This window comes from Cynocephalus volans, chromosome 1 (assembly GCF_027409185.1).
Source record: "Cynocephalus volans isolate mCynVol1 chromosome 1, mCynVol1.pri, whole genome shotgun sequence".
NCBI classification, from domain to species: domain Eukaryota; kingdom Metazoa; phylum Chordata; class Mammalia; order Dermoptera; family Cynocephalidae; genus Cynocephalus; species Cynocephalus volans.
Window position 1 is genome coordinate 196,746,957 of NC_084460.1, and position 24,196 is coordinate 196,771,152.

A 24,196-nucleotide genomic window follows, 5' to 3' on the forward strand; every position below is an offset into this window, starting at 1 on the left:
CCAGACAGCCTGCTCTGTGTGCTAAGGTTTTTCTTGTGGAGAGGAGGAGGCAGATTAAGCAGCCTGGCCAGGAGTTTGGAAGCCTAGCATGCCTGGCCCTGCAGAAGGTGCCCCTTTAACCTGGTCTTGGGGCCTCCTGTCCCTGTTCCCATCTCAGTTCCAGAATCTGTCCCGACCACCCTCAGGCCAGGCCCCATGCCTCATTCATGGGCTCCCCTGAGGTCTACTGAAGTGCCCTGATCACTGCCAATAACTGACTGCTAGCTCACAAGTCAGGCTCTCCCTGTCCACCTGCCAGGTGGCCTCCTAGGGCTTAGAGCCCCTGCTCATGCTGCTCACCATGAGCTTGTTTGCCCAAGGTCAGCTGCCGGGCATCCTGGAGGCTCTACCTGCCTGCCCCAACTCTCTCCTTTTGCCTGCATCAGGGCACACACTTGGGGTCTACCTGTCACCTCACCCCCCGACCCCAACTCAAATGTGCTCGATCAGACTGCCCACCAGAGAGAGGAGTCTGACTGAGGAGTGTTTGGATCTGGTATGTGTGGTTCTTGGCAAACCAAATTAGATGTTCAGACTGGCTCTCTGGAAGAACAGACAGATATTCACCATAAAACATCAACCCTGCCCACCCCCTGCCAAAGAGACAACAAACAGTCACTAAATGCCCCAACATTAAACATTTCTTGGTTAAGGCGGGAGAGTCAATTTCGATGCTGTTTAGAAAAAATACAGCCTAATTTCCGTTGAAATGAACCAAATTTACTGCCCAGGTTCTCATTAACTAATGTCAAGGGAGAAGCAGATAGACAAGATAAATTATGAAAAAATTACTTTTTTAATGTACAAAAAGACTTATTTACAAGTTGAGCATGTCATCTCAATTCATAGCATGTAGAAAAAGCTAAAAATGTTTTGGAGATATAAATTTGGCTGGACAATTCACCTACAGTATATTCAGTGATGGTGTCTTCTGTACAGAATATATACAGGTTGGGAATGGCGAGCGAAATCTTCTCAGAAAGTGAATGAACACCACCCCAGAGACACAGACCTCTGGCCATGTCCAGGACTGTCATTTGGAGTTGGCCTTGTCTCTGGACCTTAACAAAGGATTTGATGTGCTGGGATGCAGAGGGCCCAGATAATAAGGTTTTGGCCCTGTCCACAGACTCTCCTCAGAAGTTCCTCACTGAAGCCAGGATCATGGTCAGAATCGAGCTCAGGGTGGTACAGTTAGTTTGGCAAGGATGACCCAAATTCAACATGAGAATGTTTGGGGTGTGTATGGTGGGGAAGATGCATCAATTCACCCTACATTACGTTCAGGAATGATGCCTTCTGAAACCAGTTTCAAATTCCATTTCCAGGTGGGACTTGATCACACTGAACAGGAAAATTCAGTGACAGTCCCTCAGAGTCCCCCAAATCAACCCTTTCACCCTCCCGCACCCACCCCAAACACCATGCATGTCATCATTCTCTGCCAAATGACCAGGGAGGGCAGAGGGAAAGGAATCCAGAAGATGCTGGGACTGCACGTTGTGGCTTGGCACAGACCACCAGGCTGCTGGTGAGTGGACAGCACGGCCTGGAGGGGCCTGGGCAGAGGCTGCCCTCAAGCCCTGGAGTTTTCCATGGTAAAGTGGGCAGATAGTGCATTGGAGAAACAGGATTCGGTAAACATGCGACTTCCTCTTCCTACTGGGAGATCTCCTGGGTGCACCCTCATCTCCTAGAGGCCTCAGTCCATTCCTAACCCACAGCAGCTCCAGCAGCCCCGAGGTATTTAGAAACAAGCGGTCTTTTCAGAAAGGGCTACATTCTACATGCAGGAACACTGTAAACACTGTCTGGAGAGGCCAGGGCAGCTTCTGGGCTTGCCCCAAGTACCGTTGTTTCTTTCCTTTTTCCGGTGATACTTACATATTCTCTTCATTCATATACACTTGGACAGTCTGCGGTCCCAAACTTAGCTTTATGGAGTAGAGACGCCAGCTCTACCAAACCTGGAATCAGGATGTGCTTCTGAATCACCCAGGGAGAATCCATTTTCTTCTTCTCTGGCAAGGTACACTAGAGACCTAAAGAACTAAACTTCATAGCATTCAGGTGGGCCAGGAATTCCCTTTCTTTGCGGGAAGCAGAATGAAAAGCTCCTCTTCCTGGAGCAGAACATCCAGTATGGCTCTCAGATTCAAACCCAAATGTGGCTCCCCTACCCTCCTTCCGCATGTCCTTGGAAAGCCCTTGGCCAACGTCATTCCTCATTAACCAAATGACAGAGGTGGAGAAGCCAGAACAGAGTGGTCCTATAAACAACAAAAGCTGGAAAGCACTGTGTAAATGAGTTCTTCATTCCTTCCTTTCCTTTCCCATTGAGATGTTGTTCAGTGTTCTGAAAAATAATCCAAAAGACCAGCAAGGATGCCCATAAAACTTCTTTTAAAACATCTGTAGTCCGAACCAGCCATTGGCAAAAATCCCTCAGGCATATTTAATACTTTTTTGGAAAAAGACAAAACGGATGAAAGCCCCACGCTCTGGGAGCGATGACCCCTGCAGGCCCACTCGGTTCCAGGGGCTGGGGCCTTAGGTCATCATGTTCAGGAACTTGCTCTCCTCCGCCAGGCTGGTGAGCATGGAGCTCATGTCCCCGACAGCCATGTTGCTGATGCCCGTGGGGATGGAGGGCAGGGTCAGGGAGTTGCGGGGGGTGGTGAGGCGGGAAGAGCTCTGGGAGAGGCTGTGGAGGAGGCTGGGGCTCAGCGCACCTGAGAACAGGCTCGAGTGATCGCCATCATCCATGATAGCGTCGAAGTCAATCTGGGGTGCCTCCAGGAGCTGGGAGTCCACAGTGCTGGACACCTGGTTGACCCCTGGTGAGGGCAAGGGCTGGGGCTGCATACTGTCCGGGCAGGCCTGTGGCTGTGGTGGCTGGGGCCGCATGACCTGGCAGCCTGCGTGGTTCTCCAGGCCTCTGTTCTGTTCGTACATGTGGATCTGGCCATAGTAGTAGAGCATACTGTGGTCCTGGGCCCCACCCACATCCTGCAGGGGCAGCTGTGGGGGCAATGACACCATAGTGCCCATCGCTCCCTTGGGTACAGCCCCTGCTGTCTCCTGGTTGGCTGGCACAGCAGCCATGGCATGGCCAGTGGCTCTGGCATAGGCTAGCTGCTGCTGCCCAGCACGCACCCCACGGTGGCAACCAGCAGGATTGGGCTCGAGAGGTGGCCGGGGTTGCACCAGGCCAAAGCTTGATGCAGCCTCCCCCACTGCACCCTGCTGAGGCTCCATGAAGCCAGGCTGGTGGGAAGGCAGAAGGCTAGCCACCTGGTGGTAGCCCTCCTGGCTCATGGGGGCCACCAGGTGATGGCTCTGCTGTGGGTAGCTCTGGGCTGAATTGGGGACCCCGAGTTCCCTGTGGCGGCTCCCCATCATGGTGGGGTTGGGGGCAACTTCCATTTGCTGAGGGAGCCCCAGGTGGCCTGACTTGGCTGCCATGTTGCTGCAGGATGTGGGGAACGGGTTCAGGGCACCACTGACAGTGCTGGGGCTCAGCTGGGGGTGGGCTTGGCCATAGGTGGGGTGGGGGCTCGCAGCGGTGGTCATGCTGGGACACTGGCCACCTGTTGCTGGCTGCTGCATCTGCTGCATGTAGTTTACCCTGGGTGCGGAGGGGGCTCCACCGCGGGGCTGAAGGTGTGGCTGGGTGCTGTCCAGTCCCCTGGGGCTCGGCTGCAGGCCTTGTGGACTGTAGCCCGGGTACTGACCAAAGGCTGGCTTCTGCTGCACCACGGCCAGGTTGCCCTGAGGAAAGGGTAGAGGCTTTGTCTGGCTGGCCAGGGCATCCACGGTGCCGGAACTCACCTCATTCCACTGCACGGGCATGTTACTTTTGTTCAGACTGGAGGGTACCCCATAGCCCAGCTGGCTGCCTCCCAGCACAGAAGCAGAAGGGCCCACGTTGGAGTCCGCAGCCGCCAGCCTGCGCTGGCCGTGCAGTCCTGGGCTGGACAGTTTGGAGTGGTCAGAGAAGCCGGTGCTTTCCGTGGGATATCCCTGCCCAGCGCTCTCATCCAGAGTGCCACGGGCGTGAGCCTTGATGTACTGTACCACGTCGTCGGGCAGCACCAGGTCGTCCTCGGGCAGCCCCAGGTCGGCCTCCGGCCCCGCGCCGCCCACGCCTGCCGCCACGGCCTCCATCACCATATTCTCGCTGATGCTGGGCGGCCGGGGCGAGTAGGCGCCGCGGGCCAGGCTGCCGTCGGCGCTTAGGTGGCTCTGCAGGCGAAGGCCTCTCCTCTCCGCGCAGGGTGGCAGCGAGCCCGGGTTCACGTTGTGGGCGCTGAGGAAGCGCTGCACCCGCGGCAGAGCCAGGGCGTCGGGCCTCCGCACGGGGTCGCTGGCCCGCCGCGCGCCGCTGCCTGGAGCCTCGTGGGGGAAGGTGGGCGCCGCCCCCGCGTAGCCATGGCCGTGGCCGTAGGCCGGCCCGTCGCTGCCTCGCCGCGGCCCCAGCGGGCGTGGGCAGGCCCCGGGCAGCGCGCGCTCGGGCGCGTCCAGCAGCGCCAGCCTGGTCCGCAGGCTCATGCGCTCCAGGCCAGGCAGCGGCGTGGGCGGCGGGCCGCCGGTGGCCGCGGCGTACTTGGCCCGCAGGCTGTACTGCTGCGCCGGCGTGAGGTTGAGCAGCCCCGAGCCGCCGCCGCTGCACTGGCTGGCCTCGCTCGAGCGCCGCGACGCATCGGTGGAGATGGGGTCGTAGGAGTCAGCGGAGCTGGCGTTGTGCGGGCGGCCGGCGCCCAGGGGCGAGGCCTCGCTGGAGCGGCGGCTGGAGAAGTAGGGGGAGATGCCGGAGGAGCGGCGGCTCACGGTGTAGGCCGAGCTGACCGTGCTGGTTGAGCTGTCCCGGCGCTCCTGCAGCTGGCTCAGCATGGTCACTTCGCTCGCCGACAGCTCAGACAGCCGCGGGTTGGGCAGCAGCCCTGTCGGCCCGCCACCCCCACTACCGCTGAAGTTTTCCAGGATGGAGCCTGCGAGAAAGCAGAGGGGTCAGCTCTCCAAGACAAGGGGCGGGTGCTCTGCCTGCCTGGACCATGTTGAGTCAGTCTGCAGAGCCTAGAGCGCTAGAATGCAGCCTGGCACACAGTAGGCACTCAATAGATGATCTCTGCATGAAAGAAGGGAAGGAAGGGACATATTGCTAAGGGGGGACAAATGGCAGTCAGGAGACCTGAGTCCCAATCTAAGCTCTACCACTGCCTGCCTGTTTCCAAATCCTCCTTACTCTGGCCCTCAGTTTCTCCAGCTGTAGAAAAATGAGAGGAGGGGATGAGTAGCCTAGGAAGGCCCAGGCCACAGTCTCCTTGTACTCTCACAGTCCGTGGATGGGTATTTGTTGCCAGTTGGATCCCCTGAAACAGAGTTTAATCAGCAGGCAGCTTATAGAGAGTGCCCTGAGACCCACACCTGTGGAAGGAAGGAAAGGCTGCAGGAGTGAGCAGAGGAGTAGTGAGCCTAGGATGATCTCATAGGGAAGTCAGGACCTCCAATGGCCCTTCAGTACTGCCCCAAGTTGGGCTGAGACGGCTGGTCCTTTATATTCCTGCAGTGATCTGTCACTGGATGTGGGCCACACTGAGAAGGGGTAACTTTGGGTGAGGCAGCTGACTGCAATCCAGGAGATCCCACAAGGGGCTGAATTCAAGGCCATCTGCCAGCAGTCTCCCCAACAGCTGGGACAACACATCCTCCCTTCAAGGGAGAGCTGTGTGGTATATCACAATGTCCAGCACAATAGGCTGTCAGGCCCTGGAGGGCAGCCTGAGGCCTGAGTGCCTGGTGTCCAGCACAGTGCCAGGCACAGAGTCAGCACTTATGTGCTTGGTGGGGATGACTTCCATTTCAAAGTCTGGCCAACCTGCCCTGAGGCTGAGCACAGTGCTGCCTCCTCCAAGAAGTCCTCCTGGCTCTTCCCCACTTGGAAGTGCTTTCTGCTTCCTCTGCACAGCTCCACCCTTAGCTCTGTCTTTGGATCTTCTCAGCTTGTTCCGCAGAAGAGTGTGAATCTGGCAGCACAGGCTTCTTGGGGACTGAGATTATATTACTCTCCTTCCAAGGGCCTTTGTCAAGGGCCCATAGCAGGTGCCTAATAAATGACCGAATAACTGGACGAGGAGAGGATGATATGAGCATGGTCTGCCTATTTTTAGGTAGTTACAGGGATACAGCCTGGTGTAGGTGAAACAGCGTGGGTTTTGGAGCTATACAGGCTTAGGCTAAGTTTCAACTCTGCCAGATTTGGGTAAGGCACTTTCACCTTTCTGAGCCTCAGTTTCCTTATCTGTGCAATGATGTGTCCTATTGTGGGCATCCAGTGAGACGGCATATGGTGCTTGGTGGGTGTGAACCAGTTGGTGCTGCCCCAGGCCCTCTCCCGCCCCCACTGCAAGCCCCAGGCTCTACTCACCACTTCCCGGGAGGGGAGGCAGCTTGGTGTTCCGGGTGTGTGGAGCTGGCCCAGCCCATGAGCAGGAATCCTTGAGTGACTTGAGCTTCTCCTTCTTGAGCTGCTCGAACCGGTGCATGGCGGTCATGTGTTTGCGCAGCTGCAGGCCACCAGCTGCGGGGGCAGCCAGGGCTGAGGCATCGGCCCCTGGGGGAGTGTCATCCAGCGCTGTCAGGTCTCCCAGGCTCCCGGGCCCCGTCCCCGGCATCTCCACGCCACTGTCATTGTTGGGGGCACTGCCCAGGGGAGAGGGCTCACTGCTGCAGGATGACTGGGCACCGGGGCTGGACTGACACAGCTGCAGGGGATGAGGTGAGAAGGCACAGACTCAGAGGGTGTGAGAACCTCCCTGCTCCTGCATCCATGCCTGCACACACACCACACCCTTGCACACCCAGGGGGCAGGAGGTGGGGGCAGAGAAAGGAAGTTGCCTCGGAGGAGCTTGCAAACCATCACTGGTCTGTTTGCAAGAGATGGTGTTAATCTCGGCCTCCCCAACTGTGAGGTGGTCTTGAACTGCCTCTGGTGCAGGTCAGTGGATGGATGGAAGGCACCTGGCACGCAGAGGGCACCCAGTAGGCCATGGAAGAAGGCACTTAAGCATTCCAATAACAGCAATGTGCGCACAGTGAAGTGAGGAACACCAAAAGCTTGCCGACTTGGTGCTTTCTACTGCGCAGGGCAATCTCAACAGGACAGAGGCAGGTATTTGGAAAGGTTAAGCACCATAGCCATCCCAAAGCAGCCCTCCCTCACCTCTGGGTTGGGGTGGAGTGGGGCCAAGAGCTCATGGCACATGTACATAGTGCAGAACGCCGCAGAACTCAGGCTCCACTCCTATAACCTGGCATCTGAGCCCATCTCTGGGCTCAGTGCTAGGGTGAATGCCCCCAAATTCTAGCCCCTCTTTGAGAAGCTGCAATGTTCCTCCCTGACAAGTGCAAGCGAGCAGGGACCTTCTAGGTCTCGCCTTTGGAACAATCCACATTCCTCAGTGTAGCCCTCAAGACCCTCCAGAGGTCAGCCCACCTCACCTCTGCAGCCTGGACTCACACCTCCCCTCCATGCTGTCCCTCATGCAGCTTGGTCCCCACTGCTCTCTGGACCTGCCAGCTCCACTCCTGCTGCTGGCCTTTCCCTGTGCTGATGGTCTCATCTGCGGTGCCCTGCTTCTGCCTATCCAAAGCCACGTTCCTGGCCCTTCAGGCCTGGACTGACAGGTCAATCTCCACCTGGGAAGTGGCACTGGACAGGTACCCCATCCCCGCTCATGCCAGCCCACCCACACACCCCACCCAGCTCCTCTGCTCACCTCAGTACCGTCTATCCTTAGGGGAGGTACAGTCGGGAAGAAAAGAGGTGGAGACAAAGAACAGGTGGTTAGAACAAAAGGAGCAGAGGCCAAAGGGGTGAGGACGCAGAGACAGGACAGAGGGTTGGGGATCGGCAGCGGTGCAGGGTGCTGGCTGGAAAGGCAGACACTCAAGAGACCCCCCATCATCCCATGCACAGACTGATCACATGGGGGGTGGGCATCCCCATTGCCACAGCCCTGCCACATATGCCAGCAGGAGCTGGGTCAGAGGTGGAATGGGACCTGGACAAGGCAGGGTTGATGAGAGGTCCAAGCTGGTCAAGGGAGGAATGCTGAGTTGGAGAGAGGAGGGACATCATAGCACCCTCAGAAGAGGGGACACAGGGCAGAGCCCACAGCTGTCATCAGGTTCCGGGCCCTGGGCACGGCCGTGCAGTTGCTCTCATGCCAGCCGGGCCACCAGGCTCTGCTTACCCCGGAGCTCTCGGTCTTGATGGCTTTGATGTGCAGGCAGTCCTCCATGGCCTGGCTGGTGCTGCTGGCCTCAGCATTCTCCTCAGACCCCCGGCCGCCAGGTTCAGCATTGGTCTCATTGTCCCCATTCTCCTTGAGCAGTGGGGCACGGAGGTGCATGTCATTGCGTTGCTTCTTGGTGACATGTGCATCTGGGCCATGGACCGTTTTCACGTGCTTCCGGAGAGAGCTGGGGTCCGTGTACCGCTTGGTGCAGCCAGGGATCTTGCAGATATAGGGTTTCTGGGAGAAGAACGAGGCATGTATTACGGCTGGGGATATGAGCACAAACTCCGAATGGGTGCACTGCCCATTCTCCTGAAGCCATGCTATGTCCCTTGGCAGAGTCTGGCCGGCACAGTTGGTAGGTGCTCTGTCCCTTTGCAGCCAGTACCCTGTGGATGGAGCCACAGGCCTGCAGGAGCCCCGCCCCAGCCCAGCCTTGTCTGCCTCCTTTTCATGCAGGTAAGTACATGATCAAGGGAGCTCCTGGCACAAGACTGTGAGGACATAGATCAGAAAGACTGTGGTGGGGTGTGGGGTGAGGGAACATACATGCCTTGTGTTATCACAATGCTGCCTCCCCTGTGAATAGAGTACTTGGATTCCGAATATCAGCAGCAAGTGTATGAGCTCAGCATATCCTGCGAGATAGCACTAGCACCCTTGATCTCTCTGATGAGGAAAGATAGGCTCAGGGAGGCAAAGAAACTTGCTCAAAGTCACCAAGTAATAGGATGGAAACTCAGGATTTCTGAATCTCAGTCCTGGGGTTCACACTTATACCCACACAGCCCCTACACATACACGCATGCATACATATACTTACAAACACACATACACACGTATACACACACACTCCTCTCCAAGGCTGGCTCTTCTTTGTTGTGACTCCGAGGGGTTCAAATGCCTTTGGGGATTCATCTAACTTATCACATGCATTGGAGCAATGTCCCTTCAGGGTTCAGACGGTGTCTAAATTTTTAGAAACATTCCCTCCCGAGTCTGCCTGGGTGACAGTATCCTGGGTGACAGTCATTGTGTGGCTAGGCTGGGACCGGGAGGTGGGTGCAGTGGGCTCCTGCTTGACTTCCCTCTCTGGGCTCTGGCTACCTGGGGAAACAGAGGCTGTTCTGTGCCCCATCTGTGGGAGGCTGATGGCCACAGCAGGCCCAGGCAGTACTATTGGCTGAAGGTGTCATTGCCGGCTGCTCAAGCTGCTGGGGCCTGGGCCTGCCAGCACGTGCTGAGCTCAGACAGCAGCTGCTCCACAACGGGACGCCTGCTTGTGAGTGAATTTGGGGGGATGAAGTAGTGTCCCAGGGTGTTTTGACCGCTGTGGAGGAACCAGCACTCTTGGGCTCCAAACCCATGGGACAACTGGCAAGCTATGTGGGACTGAGGCTTTCTGAGAGTTAGTTTCCTCACCTATAAGATGGGGCAGCAGAACCCACCAAGCCCCCTGAGGATAAGGAGCAGTCTTATGTCCTGTGACACAGCAGGCACTCGGAGATAAGAGAGGTCACTCCCCCCAACCTCGGCTCCCATGGGCCTCAGATGGCCTTAGGGGAGGGCACTATTACATTTATTGCAGAGATGAGGAAACTGAGACATAGAGAGGGTAAGTATGCCATGGGACCTTACGGGGCATCTTCCCTTTCGAAGAGGATGTGGTACAGAGAGGGAGACTGGCCTATCTAGGCCTCTGAGTCCTGGTCTGTGTCTGAGGTTGTGCTGCAGGTTAGTGGTGGGGGAGGGGCACCTGGGCACCTGGACACCTATTGGCCTACACACATCTAGAAGCCAGGGGCAATGGGTCCACGCAGCCCCCATGCATGTGCCCGACGTGGTACCTCATTGGAGTGGGTGCGGTTCTGGTGCTTGGCTCGGTCCGAGGCATTGGAGAAGGCCTTGTTGCAGCCCTCGTGCTCACATACGTAGGGCTTCTCCCCGGTGTGGGAGCGCAGGTGCGTCTTCAGGTTCTCCAGGCGAGAGTAGGCCTTCGAGCAGCCCTCGAACTGGAAGGAGGCTGTACTGTCAGTGAGGGCACCCCAGACCTCACAGGGGCCTGACCTCAAGGGGTGGTCCCCACCTCCTCCAAGACCTCACCTCTGCTCTGCTGCACCCCATCCGTACACCCAGAAGCATGTGTTTTAACAATAGCAGTTACTTTCCTTCCCAGAAAATGTGGAAAGGACTGAAAAGGACAAAAAGGACAATGAAAACGGCTGGCTGCCCAGGGACAGCCACTGTTGACTTCCAGGTAGGTCTCATTCTGATGACTCTGCAGTTCTCCCCCACATGTTTTTAAAACCAAAAGTGGCAACATATCAAGTATTTAGTTACCTATTCCACTCTTTAAAATCAACAGCACATTGTGGGAATCTTCCCATATCATTAAGAACTCTTGGAAAATATTATTTTTAACTGTTTCCCAATACCATTCTCAATAATTTTTCTGTGCATTAATATGTGCCGAGAATAAAATCCAAGAGTCCTTTGAGTCTTCGAGTGAGCCTCACCACCCTCACCCCCGCGCCCACCGTGCTGCCTCCTTCCTTGCTTTACACCCACTGGTTCCTCTGGCTGGAAGCTTCCCCCACCCCCACCCAACCACCCCGACCCCTCTCAGTTTTTAGGTCATCTCCTCTGAGAGCATTTTTCTGATATTCTTAATCATAACACTCTACCCTTTCTCCTCTGTACCCCTTGACACAATTATTATCTTAATCATTTTGTTATTTGGCCTTCCTAGCAGGATACAAGCTCGAGAGAGCAGGGACCTTCTAGATCTGTTCATTGTGGTCTTCCTACTATTTAGTGCCTGATGAAAAGGACACACTCAAGAAATATTTTTGGAAAGGAAGGAAGAAAGAAAGGAGAGAACACGAGAGAGAGGCAGGGAGGGAAGGAGAAAAGGAGGGAAGAAGGAGAGATTGCTGCAAGAGGCTCTGAATGTATTCTAAAGATAAGGCAGGGACCCAACCTCTTTCTTTTGCATGTGGTTATGCTCAACACCATTAGTCACTAGGGAAATGCTAATGAAAACCACAATAAAATACCTCTTTATACCCACTAGGATGACTAGAGTCAAAAAGACAGGTAACAAGAAGTGTTGGGGAGGATATGGAAAAATTGGAACCCCCATTCATTGCTGGTGGGGATGTAAAATGGTACAGCCACTCTGGAAAAAATTACCATGTGACCTAGCAATTCCACTCCTAGATATGCATACCCAAGAGAATTGAAAGCATATGTCCAAACAAAAACATGAACATGAATGTTCATAGCAGCATTATTCATAATAGCCAAAAAGTAAAAAACAACACAAATATCCATCAACTGATGAATGGATAAACAAAACACCCTCCATCCACACAATGGAATATTATGTAGCCATAAAAAGTAATAAAGTGCTGATTCAGGCTATAACATGAAATAACCTTGAAAACGTTAATTGAAAGCAGCCAGACACAAAGGTTATACGTTGTATGACTTCACTTTCATGAAATTTCCAGAACAGGCAAATTCATAGAGACAGAAAGCAGATTAGTAGTTGTCCAGGGCTGGGGGAAGGAAAGAATTGGGAGTGACAGCTAGTGGGTTTGAGGTTTCTTTTTGGGGTGATAAAAATATTCTGAAATTAACTAGTAGTGAGGTTTGTACAACTTTGTGAATATACTAAAAACCACTGAATTATACATTTTTTTAAAAGGATAAACTTTATACCTCAATTTAAAAAAACTAACTTGCCAACAAAGGTAATATATTTTACTAGATCCTGGACACCATCGATTTTAAGACAGCCTGATTTCAGAGGTATTAAAACAAGAACTAAATGTGTGTCTCAGAATCTATGAAATACAGTGATTCACAAAGAAGGGTTCCCAGATGTCTAAGCCGCAGCCACATGAGTGGACTGGACCACCACTCCTTTTGAGGGGGAGCAATTTCTGTGCTAAAAAAAAAGTCTCACCAATTATAGACACGAATCCATAAGGGAGGTCGTATGAAATGTCTAATCTTTGAGCTTACTTTAAAAAAAAAACAAAAAAACCAAAGTGATTTTTAACCCATCATTGCTCAAGCTGTGAGTCACCAATGATGCTTTTCTCCCTGCATGGTGCCAGCCCCTCTGCCCAGTGTCCCTCAGCCAAGCACACTGTAGGGGTACAGCTGTGCCTTGGGCTCATAGTTGCACATAAGCAACCACAGAGACACTGGCACACTCTCGCCATGGTCACCAAGACTCTCACGCCCAGAGAGCAAGCTCACCAAGGTCTGGGACAGCAGCAGGTGAGGGGCCTCAAGGACTCAGGATAAGCAAAGGACCAGGTGGGCACAGACACGAAGACCGTTGGCAGGACCTGTGCCAGTGCAGCAGGTTGGCCTGCAGTCAGCCATGTCCACACGTGATCCCCCTTGCTTGGCCAACAGACCGGCCCTAAGGACACCACTGGCAGGGGCACTCACCGTGCACTTGTGGGGCTTCTCGCCTGTGTGCCGCCGCATGTGCACCACCAGCATGTACTGCGCCTTGAAGGGTTTCTGCTCCCGCGTGCAGGCCTGCCAGCGGCACACGAACTCCTTCTTCTCCCCGTGGATGTGCTCGTTGTTGATGTGCTGCCAGGACCGACAGCCGGAGGAGGGTGAGCCCAGCTGCCCGCCCCACAGGGCCACCTGGTGAGTGCAGACCACCCACCCCCTGGAACCCCCAGCACATACTATGTGAAGACTGCTACCCCACAGAGCCTGCCTAGTATATGCAGACCACCCACTCCCCCAGGACCCCCTGTCTACTGTGTGCAGGCTGCCCACCCCTCCGGGGCCCCCCACCTACTATGTGCAGACCACCCCACGGACCACTACCTTCTGGCAGTTGACCATCCACTCCACTGCATCCCCCCATTAGATACAGACCACTCACCCACAGGACCTCGGCTTCCTATGAGCCTGAGTCCCCACCCCACTGCCCCCTCCCTCCTCTTATGTGCAGACCACTCTCCTCATTGCCCATTCCACCTGCTATGTGCAGCTCACTAACCCAGCAAGACCAGCTCTACATGCCAGGCCACACCTCCTCATGAATTACCATCAACCAGCACTAAATGAAGATCTAGTGTGTGCTACTTGTCTCGTCTGTATGTTCCAGTTAGTCATCAGAGTGACCATCTGTGATGGTCAAAGGCATTCCGCTCACCTCAGGGTGGGCTCTGGGCTCTGGTAGGTACGGAATTGGTGGCTATGATGATGCTCCCAGGCTGCAAACACTAGGCACTAATTAACTGCAGCCAGGCAGACGTACACATGATGGGTGCACGAGAAGCTCCTCCCAAGCTTGCCCCTATTGTTTCAGAGATTTTCAAATAAAATTTATTATAATGGAAAAATAATGCATTCTCATCTCTATTTTTGGCATCGACCCATGAGATGATGGCTTTGTCCCCTTTTCACCGAGGCCCAGACAATTTAGTGGCCTGCACAGGGCCCTGGCAGTTAAAGTGTGGGTGGAGCCAGGTTCTGACCCTAATGGTGGGCTCTGGGCTCTGGGCACTGTGCAAGGCTGACCCTGAGACAAAACAGCCCAGGTGAGCAATGCTGGACTGCCACGGACAGCACAGCTGACTCCGTGGCATCAGAGTGGAAGCCCTGCTCCTCAGGGCAAGCTGAGAAGGGCACAGGCAAGAAGCCTTCCCTGGGAGAGTGGTCCCCAGGCTCATCCTGGCAGCACTGTCCCGGGCCAGGCACATGGGGTGAACACACACCTTCAGGCCTCAGCCCTGGATTTGTCACTGTGTGCTCTCCCTAGAGTGGCTCCTACCTTTGAACTTGGGATGTGTGGGCATGTGCGTGGAGGCCCTTTAAGTCCGCTTTAAGTCCTTAATCTTTTGGGTTGCTTACTTAACTGAAGAGTGGGAAGAAGTGGTATGAGTCACCTACAGACTAGAGTGGAGAGCATACAGATCTCCTGCTTCCTCTCCCACGGGGTTTCTCTCTAAAGGGCCCCATCCAGATCCTATCCTTCCCTTCCATCTCCCTTAGTTCAAGGTCATGTCGTACCTCTACCTTGGATCAGGGTGGGCTTGATTCCACCAGGGAGGTGGTGAGGGTGAGACTCAAGTCTTAGAGGCTTCCCATTCCCTCTCCTTTCTTCTCTGTTCTCATTCCCCTCTCCCAGCCTTCGTTCCTCCCACCTGCCCCTCCCACAACCTCTAGACCCGAATTGTCTAGTGCAGCAGGCACTTGCCACGTGTGGCTCTTGAACACTTGAAATGTGGCTGGTCTGAACTGGGATGGGCTGTAAGTGCAAACTACACACTGGTTTCAAAAACTTAGAATGGAAAATTTTTTTTAAATGATGTATAATATCTCAATAAATTTGTTTTATATTGATTATATGCTGAAATGATAATATTTCAGATATATTGGGTTAAATAAAATATATTACTAAAATTAACTTAACCTGTGTCTTTTTTACTTTCCTAGTACGGAAGTGTAAAATTGCATGTGTGGCTGGCATTTGTGGCTTGCAGTATCTTTCTACTGGACAGTGCTGCCATGGACCGTGCAACCTACAAGGCTGTCCCGAGAGCTGTGTACCAGGCACTGGCAGCACCTGGCCCCAAAGACGAGAAACCACCAGGCCCCCCATGCCCTGTGCAACAGGCCTAACCATCATGCATACAGATGCCACCTTGTGAGCAAGTAAAATCTATAGTACTTTGAACTTCCAGAGAAATCTTATCATATTAGCCTCACTTTCCATTTTTAAAGCCTTTCGAATGATAAAAATGCTTCCTGACAGTGCCCTTCATTTTTTTTCTTATTGGTTTACTTAGCAACAAATTGTTAATAATTGACTGGGGGCTGCAGCTCGCCTGTGTGCCTGTACCATCCATCTTCCCAGGGAGCAGAGGGACAGGCAGAGCTGGGCAAAGGGGCCTGGCTCCCCTTTTGCAAAGGAGCCTGTTCTTTTCAGGGCCAGGTGATGACTTCTCAATGTGAACAGGTAGCATATTCAATCTTGACCCCTCTGTGGGGTGGGCAGAACCACTCAGCTAACTGTGATGGAGCCAGGTTTGAAGCCAGGCACCTCCCATGCCGAGCCCCTGCTCCTCCCACTGCACACATCGCTCCTTGACTGCCACCATAATGGATGCAGTTGTGTAAGAGTTTGGAGTGGGGACCAAGAGACATACCCTGAAGGTATGTCCTTCTCTGATCACCTAAGCTGTCAGTACCCAGGCATTTTTAATTAGCCCCCTGCCTGATCTGGATATAGACCCCCAGCTGCACCCATAACACTGGGTATCTGTGAATGGTCTCCAAGAGAAAATTATCAACTCCTTCCTCCATGGGAAAAACTTCTTTCAGGTTTCAGAGTCAAGTTTATTATTCTCTTGTAGACATTGGCTGGTTTAATTAATCTTGTTTCCCTCTTTGCATTGGCTTCTAGGAAGCTCTGGAAAAAAGATGCTTATGTGCACTATAGCTCAGAGCACTTACTTTTTAATACTAACTCTATTCCTGGCTTCACCTTATTGTTCCCCTTTCTCTCATTTTCTCATTATTTATGTTTCTTTTAATCTCTCGCCTCATGTATATATTTAGAAGCCCCCTTTTAGAAACAGACAGGACACACATAAGTAATCATGCCTCCCACTTGGAGAGGGAAGCAGCATCTCCCGGGGTCTCCTACTCCAGCCCGTTCTCTCCCACAGAAGCCCTGGAAGGCTCAAGGTCTCGTGTGGGCTGACTTTGCCCCCAGTAGGCAGGCTGCTGGGGATCAGAGGCTTACGTGCACCAGCTGCTCCTGGGTGTCGTACTCCTTAGTGCAGTCTTCCCAGTGGCAATTGGTCTCGTAGATGACCACCTCGGCCTCCTGCTTACAGTCATCCCTGTCCAGGTCTTCCTTGAGATCAGCCAACTGCTCCTGGGAGAAAAGAACACAACCATGTAAGCTGTGTCCACATGCCTGGACTTTAGGAGAGGGCACTATTAGCCCCATGCAGTCTGTGCCGAGGATCCTGGACTAGTAGAGATGCAGCTGCACACCCATGCACATGTACACATGCACACCTCAGCTTTTTCAGCCCCTCCCATTGTTCTCTGGTCAGACAGCCATCCTGTTGTCATTACCAAGGTATCCCATCACATCCTGGGTCTACTAACATGCAAAGAGAACAGGAGAAGAAGGGGCCGTGATTTGTGCTTTTTGGTTTGGTTTCCCCTGTGGGGAGCCGGGGTGGGCCCCATAGGCTTTGGGGCTGGGGCATTTTTACCTATAATGTATACAGGGTCTGCTCCTGCCTGGAGGTAAGAGAAAACCCAACATGCCTTTCACCCTTCAGAGTTGTTACTCTCATATGGTCCCCTCCTCCTCAGGAGCACACAATGCACCTTGGTTCAAACCCAGGGTGGTGCTACGGCCTGCTAAATGCTCTGCCAAGTGAATGCATTAGGCACATTCTCCCAGCACCAGTTTTCCCTGCAATAGCCCTAAGCATGTGCATCTACATTCTTGCATTACAGCCGGGGAAACTGAGGCTCGGGGAAAGGTTGACTCATCGTCCTTAGAATACACAATGAGTCTGTGGCAGCCGAAATATGGACTTGAGTCTCCCAACCATATTAGGGCCCACATGACCATTTCAAGGAGATGAAGAAAAACTCCCTGAGACATTCCTTCTGCTGATCAGATGTGCTTGAAATTCCTTTCAAAGAGGTGAAAGTCTTTTATTCCCAAAATAGTAATAGACTGAGAACCCCACTGGCTCAACCTGCCCCAGCTGATGCTAACTCGGAGCTGGCTAAGGGCAGCCTCTGAGCAGAGGACATGGCAACAGGCTGGATGTCCCTGCCTGGGGCTGGGCGGAGGCCCTTTGAGAACTGGGAGTAGATTTGCTATTTCCATACACTGCTTGCTTCCCAGGAGACCGGAAGCAGCTGACAGATTGACGTGCAGAGCAGAGGGGGGGGACAGAGGCCGTGGCACAGCCTAGGCCACAATTTTGAGGGTTTCAGCAAAGAGGGGACTTGTTATGCCATATTTTTTGCCCACAGAAAGCAAGCCATCCACCTTGCAAATGAGCCAGGGGTCCTTGGTCAATCACGATGCTGAGTGACATGTGAACAATCCCCTCATAATAAACATCTTTCTTTCTACTAACACACTGGGAGGAGCCAGCTGGACAGGAAGGAGGCCTCTTGCAGCCCACCTGGGCTGCGTCTCCCAGGTGCTCCAGGCCTGCCTCCCAGCCTGTCCTCCCCACTCTGGTATGTTTATCTTCCCTGGATATGTGCCGTCCTCATCAATTTCAACAGCCCCCGCTGATGGCCAGCCTTGTGGAAATCATGCATCATGCGGAGAACGGCTTTGGTGTCAGCAAGGGGAGAAGAATTTGTCAGCAGCCCTTGTGTTTGCCTGACAATAACAGAACCCAATAATTCATGAAAATTAAGTGCCCAGAGCATGCCCAATGGTTTACAGTTTTGATAAAAGATGGTCTAGCAAATGCAGGGGGATGGGGAGTGGAGGCCTGGAGCATCCTTGGTGTCCAAGCTGGGGATTCTGTCATAATGGATGAATGAGAGGACATCAAGGGAGGGCCTGGGGGGCTAGGAGGCTTATCTTCGAGGTCAGCAGGCATGACAGGCCCCTGCTCCAAAAGCAGGGACTTCCTGTCTACTATCTTGGGAGTGTTAGACTAAGTGGTCTGCACAAGGTTCTTGGCTATGCAACAGGCCTTCCCCAGGCTGTGGGCTGCTCCTTACAGTCCCCACCAGGAATGGTCCTCCCTACACTCCCCCTCACCACGCCACCCACTCAAATGTGCAGTCATTGGAAATATGACTTTTCGGTGACTGCATGCTAGGCCCTGCGCAAACCCTAGTGACACAGAGACAAACCCTACACTTCTCCCTGAGTGCCACCTCTACAAAGCTTACAGTGTCGTGGGGGAGATGGGTGTGAACACGATTCATGCCCTGAAGTGACCCAGGAGCCAAGTCAAGTTACGCATTAGGACAGATGCCAGTCCCATTACCCAGAAGGGTCAGGTAAGTTGAAAGGTTAGGGAAGAGGATGGGCTGGGCGATTTAACACCAGGAAGGAGAACAGCCCACAGGGGCTTGAGCCATTCGGGGGACATGAGCAACTCAGTGTGGCTGAGGCTTGTGCTGCTCAAGGCTGAGGTGTTGGGTGAGATGGCTGCATGTGTGGAGTACAAGGGGGAAGGGGAGGCAGAAGTTCATGCATTCATTCATTCATTCGGGTTGTGTTTCCTGAGCATGTAGTGTGTACAGGGTACTGGGGACAGAGTGGTGAGACGATCACAGCTCAGTGCTCCCACCCCCTTGTCTTTGATTCATTCATTCCTGCAGGCAGTCATCCATCTGTCCATCCATCACTGGAGTCTTGACCCCAAGACAGCCAACCCAGAGGAGACCCAGCCTGGTCCCAGCCAGAGGATGGTCAGAATGGCCAGCAGGTTACCTGCGTCAGCGCCAAGGGGGAGGCTGGCCGCAAGCCCTCGGCCTCCGTCTTGACCTTGCTGCGCTTGTGAATGGTGATGGGGTTGACAGTGCTGCTCACGGCGGACTCGCTGTTCTGCTTGTTCTGAGGGAGGGTGCAGAGGACAGCCCGTCACACAGGCTCAGGGCAGGGACACCCTAAATTTGGTTTGGCCTTTGCCTTTGGGTCCTCCCCATACAGACTGTCTTAGGTCAACCTTGTATTTGAGGTATCAGAAACCAAGTGCCCCAGCTTGGTCCTCCAGCCAGAGGTATAGCCGGCCAGGAGAGAGCCCAGGCCTAGGCTGCCACCTCCACGTCCCAAGACTTCAGAGAAATGCAAAAGAGACCCTCTCTTTGGAAAATGCTGGGCACTCTTGCTCCATCCTGATGTGGTTCCACTTCTCAGCCTCACAAAGGAGGGGCGGCCAGCCCAGGGAGCAGGAGACAAGGGCATGGTTCTCAGGAGAAGGGGCTAGAGCTGTAGTATCAGGTGACGTTTTAAAAGCCAGCAGTGACTGTCCGAAGGAGGTGCTGGTGGCCACCTGGAGACCTGGGATAAAGAGGAAGGTCATTCTGGCAAAGGGGACACTTCTAAATTGTGCGGTGTCTTGTCTTCCTCCTCAGGATGCAGTCTTATCCAGGCTCCGCCACTTGCCAGTCGGTGGTCTGGGACAGTCACTTCACCTCTAGCGTTGCCATGGTGAATGCTTTCTAGGATCTAGGGTCCACAGGGGGGTTTGTGCACACATGTGCTCATTTATATGCACAACAACCCAAGCCAGGTGGCAGGCCTCCCACTTTGCAGATGAGTTAGCTCAAACTAGAGAGGTAGAGAGATTTGCTGCTTTTAGGCAAGTCAGGATCCAAACCTGGTCTGACTAATTCTAGAGGCTGTGCCTTCCCATGTCCTCATCTATAAAATATGTAACTTCATTCATTGCCAAATATTAAGGGCTCCTAGTGTGTGCCAGGCACTGTGCTGAGATGCTCAAGATGTCAAAGGCCCATTGGAGAGGTCAAATAAGATGGTGTGTGAGAGCCCACAGTATACTTGTGCTCTAAAACTAAACTGCATAGTATTATCATTGCTCATCCACCCATTTCATGTGCTGTGCATAGAGTACCTACAAGGTAACACTCTGTGAATTAAAGGGTTTCTCCATCTACTTATGTTTATTGGACAGGAGGCAGCAGGACTGAGAAGCTGGGAGCTTGCCATGGACTGAGCCCAGGTCTCCTGACCTGCCCAAGGCCCTTCCATCATGTGGCCTCTGCCCAGAAGGCCTCCCACCAGCCAGAACCATGTCCAGCATCCTTCTACAAGTTCCTGGCATGAGATGGCAGTGAACAGCCCTCATGGAGGCACTGCTCCCTGCACCCACCTACCTGGTTGGCATCGCTCAGACAGTTGCTGCTGCTGCTGAGCTGGGTGGGAGTGGCATTGATGGAGGTGAGGGCTATGGGCTGCTGGGCCAGGAAGGTGGGTGAGGGCTGGATCAGGGGTGGCGTGTGTCCGAAGGCTGAGCCCAGGCCCCTCTGTTGGCTCAGGATCTGCTGGTAGGCCATGGGGTTGATGGGGTGCGGGAAGGTGAAGGCTGGGCTGCAACAGAGAGCAGACAAGAAGGTGGGGAGGGGTGGGGGGCTCCGTTAAACTGATGCTTTTGGGGAAGAGAGGACACTGCCCAGGGGATTGGGATGGGTATGTTGCTAACCCCACCTTCATTTTGGCCTTCCCTCACTCAAGAACCAGCAGTGGCTCTCTACTTCCTGCCACTTGGGCTTCACCTTCTGTGCTTAGCTGCCAGGCCCTGCTGCAGGATGCAGCCTCCGCCCTGGCAGGTTGGCCCCCAGCAGGTTCTAGGCTCCATCTCACCCCCATACCCTGGCCCCTCCACTTCTCTGGCACCTGAGACGCATCCTGTACTCCCGCTCCCTGACTATTTGAACCTCATTCAGCCTCCGAAGCCTGCTCTAATGCCCCCCATCCAGGAAGCATGGCCTGAGCCCTCCGGATCATGTTATCCCCTTTTCTTTAACATCTGCTGCACTTGGTTCTGTCACACCACTCACACACGAGCCTCTCTTTCCACAGCAGGATCCCGAGGAAATATTGGTGACCTCTGAGGCTAAGCCATCAAAGGCTTCATGGCTTCCTCCTCGTTCTCTCTTGCATCATTCGCTCTGGGAGGCAGGGGGGTGGGGAGCCAGCTGCCATGTTGTGAGGACACTCAAGTAGCCCTACGGAGAGGCCCACGTGCAAGGAACTAAAGCTTCTGCCCACAGTCCTGAGTGAGCCTTCATGCAAATGGATGCCCCCGGCCTGGTCAAGTCTTCTGATGGTTGCAGCTCTGACTGACAGCTTGATTGCAGCCCCATGAGAGAGCCAAGCTAATTGTCTCAAATTCCTAATCCTTGGGAACAGTGTGAGGTAATAAATGCCTATGGTTTTAAACTGCTAAGCGTGAGAGCAATTTGTTATGCGGCATAAGATGACGAATACACTTGTTATGACTTCCATCTCTGGGTCTGTGAGCCAAAGTCTCCTGACATTCCTAACACTTCCTGGCCTCTTTCAAAAGGGTCAGGGCAAGGACACAAGTTTCAGTCAAGCTGGCTGGGGTCAGAGTCCTCAGACAGTCAGGGGTAGCACAGAGGGAGGCCTGCTGTCAGCCCAGAGACTTGCTTAGATCATGGGCTCACACTGCCTTGCATGGCCAATGTTGGTCAACACCTGGCTGCTTCACTGTACCTCGTTAAATGCTTGGAAAGCTACTTTTGATCTCAAACACCTTTGATTTCATGACTGACTCATTCATGACAGGCTTGGTGCATGAAACTGTACTCAAATATTGATACATTTCAATCTTATAGTTCTGAATTAACAAAAAAGTTGCAAATATTCACAAATGCAACAAGTCCTTTCTCCTCTGGTTGAAAGTATCAACCAAAAAGCCAGACTCTCCCCATGTGGTCTTGGCCCCCTGCTTGCAGGTGGGGCTCACCTGAGGGCACCTGCTGACAGGTGCCCGTAGGAGCCACTGGCTGCCGAGCTGCTGCGAGAGTTGTTGATGTAGGCCACCAGAGAGTTGGGCGAGGTCCGGATCATGCGCTGCAAGTCAAGGCTGGCATCTGAGAGTGGGGAGATGGACAATGCCCGCTTGCGGCTCAGGCGGGGGGTCACCCGTGGGCTGGAGAAACGTGACACTGTGGGACAGCAAACACAAGGCACATCAGCATCACTGGTGTTGGGGGTAATAGAGTTGGGTCAATGGGAATGGGGGACAGGAAAAGCCAGTAAGGATAGTCTAATGGGAATCACAGCTCTGCCAACTTTCCAGCTGTGGGCTCTTAGGCAAAAGACGTATCCTCTCTTGGCCCCAGTTTATTCATCTGTAAAATGGGACCGATCAGCATAGGGTGTGGTGAGGACTTGAGAAGTACACATAAGGTGTTCAGGTGAGTGAATGTAAGCCTTGAGGATCTGTTAGCATCTTTACGATTGGGTGCAGAGACCAGGGCTGGAATCCAGCAATGCTTAAGGCACAATAGCAAAGTGCATGAACTGTAAGTGAGCAGCTTGGTGGCCTCTCACAAAGCAAACTCACCTAGGAAACTAGCTCTGGGTCAAGAAACAGGGCATGGCCAGTGCCCACGAGCCCCCTACCCCCTCCGGGCCCACCCCAAAGGCAGCCACTGTCTGGCTTCTAACACGCTGCTTGGTGTTGCCTACTTTTGAGCTTTATAAAATCCCTTTAATAGCTAGCTTCTTTCATTCACACTATCAGTTAGTGAGATTTCTCCAAGCTGTATGTGAGGCAGCAATTTACTCATTCTCACTGCTTTAGAGAGAGAATTCCATGGGAAAAGAGTGAATGGAGTGAAGTGTTCCAGGGTCATGGGTCATGTTGTAAATGGGATCATCACTAAAATGTCCCCGATAGGCTATTTCCCCAGATTCTTAGCATGATGCTTGGATCTTTGGCTGGCTCTCCAGAGCCTGCTGGGCAGGCTGCCATGAAGGGGTGAGGAGCACACAAGAGGAGCAGCAGAAGCAGTGAGAGGACACCTGACGCATGCAAGGGCTCTTGCACACCAAGGTCCTCAGTTCTGGAGTTGCTCAGCCTCTTGCAGCCTGTTGCTTTAAACATGCACACCACATATGCATGCATGGATACGCACACATGTATGCAGGTGCACACACCACACATACCACACATGCATGCATATACAACGCACGCACACACACCTGAGCACACACACAGATACATGTACCCATGAATGCACACACACTCCATACACACATGCATGTGCATGCACACTCACACAAACACACAATACTGCTGCTCTAACCACCCTTTGGATATGCCCTCACCCCTTATTACTGCTGTCACACATACATAACCATGGGAAGGGAAGATGGCCTGCCCTAGACCAGGGCTCCATGCACCCCAGGGCCACAGGTTCTCCTGCTGTGGCTCCAGACTGCTCCCACTCACAGCATCCGCCACCCTGCATCAGGATTCTGAGTTTCTCCTCCAGACAAACAGTAGCCTAGAAAGGTCTGACATCACTGGATGATTCTTCACACACAGAGGTTTGTACCCTGTCCAGATCCTCCCTGAGCCCATTTCTTCTTTTTAAAGGGGACTGATAATAGTACCAACTTCCAGGGCTTCCATGAGACGTAAATTAGGAGATGTGTGAGAGGTGCCTGGCCTATAGCAGGGTATAGTAAATGATCGGTTGTGTCCCTGCCTTCTGGATACTTTTATGGGACAGTCTTCTTCTTGGGCCCTACTGGCCCCTGACCACCCTGTCTCCTTTCAGTGGCCCCCAGGTTCCCCACAGGCTGGAGGTGTTGCCCATAAACTACCCTGGTGACTGCTCAAAAGCACCCACATCTGTGCTCAGCTATTCCTGGGCTTGTTATGACTGCTTTCCTCCCTTCTGCCTGCTCAGTCCCTGCCTGGATACTCCCTCCTCCAGGGGACAGTAGGCTGCCCTGGCCGCAGGGTCTGGCTCACCCAGCCTCCTGCCCGCAGTCCACATGGCTCCGTGGGGCTCCTGCAGCTCTTCTACTGATGTGGCTCTGCCCACCAACCTCAGGGTTGTTCTCAGTCACGCGTGTTTCTGTGCCTTGTCCCCATAGTTGTGGAAGCACCGAGGGCAGTGGAGATGGCTTGTAAACCTTAGGGCCCCCACTCCATGCCCACCAGCCCCCAAAAGGCTGCATGAGCTCACAGAGCCCACACCCACCAACGGAAGAAGCTGCTCACCTTGGGATCCATTTCTGGGCCCTGGGGGGCAACCATGCCTGGCTTACTCCCCCTCCCCCCCACTTGGCCTG

At 53.6% G+C, this 24,196-nt stretch overlaps 1 protein-coding gene across 2 annotated transcripts in view; it reads right to left on the reverse strand.

The window, feature by feature from the left end:
• Nucleotides 1-2,589: 2,589 nt before the first annotated feature.
• GLI2 (GLI family zinc finger 2) overlaps nt 2,590-24,196 on the reverse strand; it is a 179,857-nt gene continuing 158,250 nt past the window's right edge. Inside the window, exons 5-14 of one of the 2 annotated variants that reach the window (XM_063115748.1) lie at nt 21,852-22,053; nt 20,236-20,449; nt 18,830-18,952; nt 18,251-18,256; nt 16,133-16,309; nt 12,808-12,957; nt 10,188-10,352; nt 8,296-8,577; nt 6,467-6,803; nt 2,590-5,030 (exon numbers count right to left, since the gene is read on the reverse strand). In XM_063115748.1, coding sequence (XP_062971818.1) covers nt 2,590-5,030; nt 6,467-6,803; nt 8,296-8,577; nt 10,188-10,352; nt 12,808-12,957; nt 16,133-16,309; nt 18,251-18,256; nt 18,830-18,952; nt 20,236-20,449; nt 21,852-22,053 — 4,097 coding nt within the window. The remainder of the gene's footprint in view (nt 5,031-6,466; nt 6,804-8,295; nt 8,578-10,187; nt 10,353-12,807; nt 12,958-16,132; nt 16,310-18,250; nt 18,257-18,829; nt 18,953-20,235; nt 20,450-21,851; nt 22,054-24,196) is intronic. The other variant, XM_063115753.1, reaches the window with a different exon arrangement.